This window comes from Diceros bicornis, chromosome 14 (genome assembly GCF_020826845.1).
Source record: "Diceros bicornis minor isolate mBicDic1 chromosome 14, mDicBic1.mat.cur, whole genome shotgun sequence".
Lineage (NCBI taxonomy): Eukaryota > Metazoa > Chordata > Mammalia > Perissodactyla > Rhinocerotidae > Diceros > Diceros bicornis.
The window spans coordinates 45,521,869-45,529,024 of record NC_080753.1 but is presented as its reverse complement, the minus strand read 5'-3'; the positions used below and the strand labels follow the sequence as shown (position 1 = coordinate 45,529,024).

The 7,156-nt window shown below is 44.8% G+C and overlaps 1 protein-coding gene across 1 annotated transcript; it reads left to right on the top strand.

Annotated features, from left to right (window-relative positions):
* Nucleotides 1–5,347: 5,347 nt before the first annotated feature.
* Nucleotides 5,348–6,445, top strand: HDGFL1 (HDGF like 1). Its single transcript, XM_058555167.1, has one exon. It carries the CDS (start codon nt 5,348–5,350, stop codon nt 6,038–6,040), a length of 693 nt encoding a protein of 230 aa, XP_058411150.1. The 3' UTR covers nt 6,041–6,445.
* Nucleotides 6,446–7,156: the final 711 nt, after the last annotated feature.

The following is a 7,156-nucleotide window of genomic DNA, read 5'->3' as shown; positions in this document are numbered from 1 at the left end:
TTCAGCAGGCTTTCTGAAAAGTTTGGTCATTTTAACCATTTATATGACACCTTAATGTAATGACAAGAAGTACAAAATTGAAATTGCAAAGCAAGTTCTGTATTTGTTTATAGGTGTGACATTACTGATCTCAGATCTTTCAAAAAATGTGAGTTTTTATTGCATGAAGAACACATCCCCCTCCAAAACTTAAGGAAAAAATATATGAATATAATAAAATTAAAGGAACATTGGCAAGATGTCCAGCGAAATTTAGAACCAGAAACAATTTGTGGAAAAAAAAAAACAAAACAAAAGTAACAAGAAAAAATACGTATCACATAACGCCAAAAAAAAAAAAGATTTGCCCTTTAACAAAATAGAGCTAGCGTTGGCTATTTTAATAATAATGGCTAATAGTAACTGAACACTTAATAGATGCCAGGGAACATGCTTGACACGTATTTTTCTGTTTCTTCAAACAGCCTTTCTCTCCAATGGGTACTAAGACTATCCACATCTTAGATTTAAGAAACTAGTTTTCATATAGGTTAATAAATTACCTATGTTATATGTTTTGTCCTGTCTTTTCATTCAACTTCATATTGTAAGCATTTTCCAAGTCACTAAACTGTACTTTTAAAAATCTTAAAGACACAGAGTATGTCCATCTGATTATGTAATTATTATGTAAATAGAACATGTTATATGCATCTAATCTGCAATTACTGAATACTCAGCAGCATTGATAACTTGTTTAAACTTTGCTAATTATATAGATAAAAAATAACTCATACATATTCATGTGACACAGCTTGAATAAATATTATCATGCAAGATACAAATTAGAAAAATATTCAGATTATTGAAACATTTTATGTTTAAATTTTTTCCTAAAGAGTAGTTTTTAAAATCTTTAAGCCCCCGACAAATCAGTATAATCCAATATAATTATTCTTAACCAGCCACTTTTATTAATTTTTTTGTTTTGTTTTGTTTTGTTTTTGGTGAGGAAGATTAGCCCTGAGCTAATATCTGTTGTCAATCCTTCTCTTTTTGCTGGGGAAGATTGGCCCTGGGCTGACATCCGTGCCCATCTTCCTCTACTTTTTTTATATGTGGGACACCTGCCACAGCATGGCTTGATATGCAGTACGTAGGTCCGTGCCCAGGACCCAAACCTGCGAACCCTGGGCCAACGAAGTGGAGCACACAGCCTTAACCATTATGCCACCGGGCCGGCCCCCACTTGTATTAATTTTAAAGTGGCAATTTTCTTTCCACGGGCACTGAAATAGAGGTTTTGCAAACAATTCTGATCTCTTCAGAATTGTCCCGTCCTGCACACCGCCCCATGACACTCACAATTGGCCAAATGGGCCCAAGTTGCCAGCACATCTACACCATTGGAAAATCTGCACCCTCATCTGTCCCTCCCCATATCCTATCATCAAAGGCAGATACAGATTTGACTTACTATTCAAACTGATAATGCTACAACTCCTTGGCAACACCTCTTAAACTATCCTTTAGCTCTGGGACATGCCCGTTGATACTGAGTTCATCCCCACCCCCAGCAGATTCCTTGAATTTCAGAAATCCCTGAGGCTTTAAGGGTTAGGCTAGGCGGACACGGATGAAATGCAGAGGTGACAAAATACAGAGGTAGTATACTTCCTGTGACTTTCCAAAAAAGGACAGTGGGGGGATTTTCTACCCATGGTGGAGGAGGGGGACTTATTTTCTGCATAATTATGTCTGCTGGAACATTTTAAAAAGGAAAGCCTTGACCCAAATGCCAAACATGTATAAATACTTCTGTTGTATAAACCCACAGGCAGCTGATATTTTTTAATGAAGATAAAAGCACATAGAAAACAATGACATTTATTTTAAGTCATAGTTTACACCAAACTAATTGAATTTAAAACTAATTAAACAAGAAAACATCAATTAGATATCTATTTTATCTCATACAATTATATTGTTTTATTGCCCATGTTTCATAATTGTTGCCAAGCAACTTTGAAACCTCTCATTAGTTTTCCAGAAAAGGAAACTGAGAAGTATTATATGTTTTGAACTCCAAGGTGTTTTGCTAGGTATGCTGTTGCTTAAATTAGGTCCTTTTCACAAACAGGTATTCTTGGTACATTTAATTTTTGAAACATCCTGACCTATTAGAATCATTGAGCTCATGGAGATCTACTTCCTGAAAATTAATAATTGTAGTTGCTCATGAGTACTTTGTTTATACAAGAGCCAAATCTAAACCTAACCAAGTTACCATGAACACCATTTCTCTGGTCTCCTCACTTTGACCAAGAGAGACAATAACTTAAAACAAGTTGTTTCAAGGGGAGAAGAAGCCAAGATGACACCATTGAATTGCATCGCTGAGAATCCAGGTATACAAGGAATGCGGTCTCTGTGAAAGTGGTCTCTTAACTCTTTAAATGCATTTGACTTTTGTTCCACCTTCCTTCCTCTCCTTCTCCCCTTCCTGGAATTAGCTACCATCAGGTGATAAATTTATTTGAAGAACACTGCTTTTAAAAATAATATTTCCAAGTAACAAGAACTTTTAAGTTGTTTCATACAGAAGTTGTGCTGGATATGTAATTCCATTTGTAATACATAACTCCATATGCAACCTATAATTCTATACGTAATGTAGAATTTGGCTAGTGGAGGACTTTTCTTCATTCTTCAGTGCCCTTATTCATGACTCTACTCCTTTTGATATATCTTTTCACTCATTTAGCCTAACAGTAATAATAGCGTAATCCCATTCATAATGAAATTCTTCTTCGCACTTGTTAGTACATCATAGACCTTTATACCCACTGTCTGCACTTGCATATCTATAATCTCATTAATATTTATAACAATCCTGAGAGAAAGTCTAAGTATTACTTTAAACATCTTAAGATCATGTAGCCGGAGGCTCAGAAAGATTATATCTATTCCCAGCCTTACAAGGCTGGTAAATAAGTGAAGGATTCCAGAATTCTTTCTATGTTTCCCACTACCCTTCCCATAAGCCTGCCCTAATAACCACACTCCCATTGACTTCTCCTGGAATTCCTTTGGTATTTATGTAAAGAACACATGACTTAGCCATTGAAGACTAGCTTGCATGTCTCTGTAATGAAGTCTCTAGTCCTTTCTCTCCTAAATTATAAAGTCCTCAAAGATGAACATCTGCTGTGCCAGCCCTTAGCACCACGCAGTATATTAATGGGCAACAGATGGAGGTACAAAAATGACATTTCTTTGCCTAATAGAATACCTAATACCCTTTGCAGATCTAGATCCTTCTGTACTAGATCTTCTTGCCTCTACTCCTTTTTGTTTCAGTTTTTGATAGGTTCCTGATTATTTGCTCTAAACCTCAGATCCCCACCTGTTCACCTGCTGTAATTCAACTCTCCAACAGTAATCTTTGATGTTTGGCTTATTCAAGGGTGGCACATTTGCCTACCGTCACACTCACCTTTAGGTTTGGTCGTGCCTTCAGACTGAGCTGATGGAATAACTAAGTACCCTTTCTGGACACGGTGTCTAGCCAGACTTTTTTCTCCTTGATCAACTTTGGTACATGATCTATGCATTAGTGCAGCATACTTAGGGCTGAGAAAAAAGGCCACATGCAGTAAGACCCCTGCTTATAGAAACTCCACATTCCTTCCTACTATGGGCTCCACAGCTGCCCATGATTTCCTATTTTCCTCCACAGCCACTAAACATTTCTAGCCTTCTAGAACTTCCCCTATTAAATTGAGAGGCGGAAATGTGTCAGATTCATCTTTGTAGCAGAACGTCGATTTGTGAATGAATTATTGATGCATTGTTGATGTTACTTAATTGTTAAAGCTGTAGATATTTGTGGGGTAGAAAAGTTTTCTAAGAAAACGGCTTGACAGAAAAGCTAAAAGAACTTGTTTAGAATTATCTGAGTGCATCATATTGTTTTGCTTGTTGGGAGAAGTTAACTTCTTTTGCCCAGAGCAGATTTCTACCACTCAGAGGTAAAACGTCTGATCCAACCCAGCAAACTGCAAACAAATTTGAGTTGTATTGAAATGGGTTAATGGTTCTAATTCTCCACTGGTCACTGTTGGTTACCTTAGGAAAGAACATGTGTGTAGCTAAATACATGATTGATATTGAAAGGTCTTTGTCATACTAGCCAAGAGTATGATTCTGATAAATTTGGCTAGGTTTCAGAGTGCAAGTTCATAGCTAGCTACCAGCACTCAAAGAAAATATGTAAAAAGTTGTTTAACAGTTGCAGTTACAGGGAAACTCCCATAAATATCAGTTTAGAATAGACATATCTGGAGAAAAGTCTCTCTCAAAATAGTCTCTCAGCTGAGATGATGCTTTTTAGTCTGCAGCGCCCAGGAAGTTCTAGTTACCAACAGCATATTTGATATGAGCAGACCTCTGCCTAACTCTTAAGCACAATGAGCCCAATTTTCCCCTCTTGAAGGGAGATACTGAGAGCATTTGACAAACTCTCCATGTTATAACCATACAGTCTTGTTTTCTACAATATGCAAGAATCTCTGAAGGGGTAAAGTCCACGTCCAGCATTTGATGTAAACCTTCCCATGTAAAGTAAGCAATTTTGATATGGCTAGTTTGACATGGTCATGATGCTGGTATATACATTTTGTGACCCCCCCAAAAGTACTACCCCGTTTGGAATACTGGTTTCCGAAAGATGTGCAGTCCAGACACCCTAACATCATTGCTGTCTCTACGCCTTTGCCAGACTTCCCCTCTGGTCTTGAGTCCCCTTGCAGGCTCCGGCGTTAGCCCTCAAGGAAATCAGAAAAGGGTTGAAAGTAAGACCCAGCCATCTCGTCAAGCTCCTGAGGCACCAGTGGAGTTTTCTGTAGTAAGCAGATTGGGGACCACACGGATACCGCAAGTTTGCACTCGCCTGTTACAAGTTTCACGGAAATATGTGCTTATTGTGTCACTGTGTTTTCTCACCACATTGCCCCATTCCTCCCTTTCTAGGCCACTCTGGCACACAGCAAACTATGCAATCTTCACGGCCCAGATCCCCTAGAGATGGATCGGCACGGGACCACTGACAGCACAACTGCCACCCGGACACCCAAGATCGCTCTATCATTCTAAAACCACAGCGTCTACGGGAGGGTCAAACTGACTGGGTCGCAGAGATAATGCACGCACTAGAATCTTCTCAGGGCGCCGGAGCGTTGACCCCGCGTCGGTGGGCGCGCGGGGGCCCCTCGAGGCGCAGCCGCGCGACGCCCAGCTCAGCGGCCGCCACCGCAGCGCGTCGCCCTCTCCGGCCGCCGCCACAGGCCGGGTCCGCCGTCCCCCCGCCATGTCGCGTTACTGCAGGCGCAAGTACCAGAGGGGGGACCTGGTGTTTGCCAAGCTGAGGGGCTACGCCCACTGGCCGGCTCGGATAGAGCAAGTGGCCGCGCCCAATCGCTACCAAGTGTTTTTTTTCGGGACCCACGAGACGGCCTTCCTGGGTCCCCAACGCCTCTTCCCGTACGAGGAGGCCAAGGAGAAGTTCGGCAAGCCCAACAAGAGGAGGGGGTTCAGCGCGGGGCTGTGGGAGATCGAGAACAACCCTACCGTCCAGGCTGCTGGCTGCCCACAGGCCCAGGAGCAGAGCTGCGTGGAAGGGCCCCAGCCCAAGGCGGAGGCCGCCAAGGGCGACGGGGACCAGAAGAGCAACGCCGACGGCGGCGGTGACGAGCAGGGGGAGCCGGGCCTCGACCAGACGGCCAAGGAGGAGGGCGAGAAGGGGCCGCTGAAGAGGAGCGCCGGGGACCTGCACGAGGCCACCGCCAAACGTCCCAAGGAGGCCGACCCGGAAGGGGAGGAGGAGGAGGATGAGGCCGCCCGGGAGGATGCCAGGCCGCCGCGCCTGGAGGTGGAGGACGCCGGCGCCGCGTCCCAGCCGGGCCCCGCCGCAGGGCCGCCCCAGGAGGAGGAGGAGCCCGAGGAAGAGGCTGCCGAGAAAGAGGTCAAGCCCCCAGGGGCGGGAGACCGCGAGAGCCAGTAGGCACCAAAGTTTCAAGAAGAGCCCCCCACCCGCGTTCTGGCTGTTACTGGGGAAACTGGCCACGGCCTGCAGACTGGGACGCCTCCCCCACCCCCGCCCACTCTCCTCCACCCGCTCTCCCTCCCCACGCCCGGCCCCTGGGGACTGACCGACTGGGATGGGGCAGGCCACCTGGCCCTCACCGCTGTGTCCCCACACTCCTGGGAGCTGAGTCAAGGCCTCTGCTCCCTGGGATGAGATGAGACCACCGTGCCCCTTCCTGCCTGGAACTGTTTCCCAAGGCTTCTGTTGGGGCCTGGACCAGCTGTTGCCACCTCCCGATACCCCTCTCTCCCTGCGCCAGGCACTCTGGACCTCTGCATTGGAATCAGGGGTAGGAGTGCAAGGGGTGAAGGATAATGAGCAGGGGGGACTTCCAGGGGCCTGGAAGGGGCAATCCTCAAACTATGGTGGTGGGGGCTATGGCAGGAGAGTGACATCTTCCTGAACTCTTGTCCAGTCTTCCCATACCTGTCATCCCAGCTGCCTCGATTCAGGGAAAGTGGGACAGCTTAATGGGGGAGAGCCTCCCTTCCCAAAAATCCTTTTGCTGACCCAGAGAGTTCTGGGAGTTGTAGTTTTTCATCAAATAAAATAATAATTTGAGGGCATCCATGTTGTTTGTGATATGGGAAAGCCTACCGTTGCCCGACTTCTTAGATGGGAATGGTGAGGAGCATCTGTCCCCAGTTAGATTTCTGGGGCCACATGGGATGTTCTAGGGAGACCTTTGGTGGCCCCCTTCCCTCTCCCCACAGCCTCAATGCTACCCCACAGTCATACATCACCCAGGCCCAAAAGAAAAAGCACAAAGTTTAGGGAACCTTTTTAATAAAAGGAAATTAAAAAAAAAATTAACTACCCTGGGATATGCCTCCACTCTGCTCTTAGCTCCTCCACTGCTACCCCCATTTCTGAGATGAACTAGGAGGTTCCTTTCTGTTTGGGGTTTGATAACTTTCTTTTTGTAGTTAAGGCTTTGGTGTTCCTTTGCGGTGTCATTTTCCATCCAGATCCCCAACATGGTGCCATCGATATTGTCACCAGACCTGATATGTAACCTACTGAGAAGACAGA

Excerpts from the sequence above, each read along its gene's own strand:
- HDGFL1 (XM_058555167.1), top strand. The coding sequence starts at position 5,348 with ATGTCGCGTTACTGCAGGCGCAAGTACCAGAGGGGGGACCTGGTGTTT.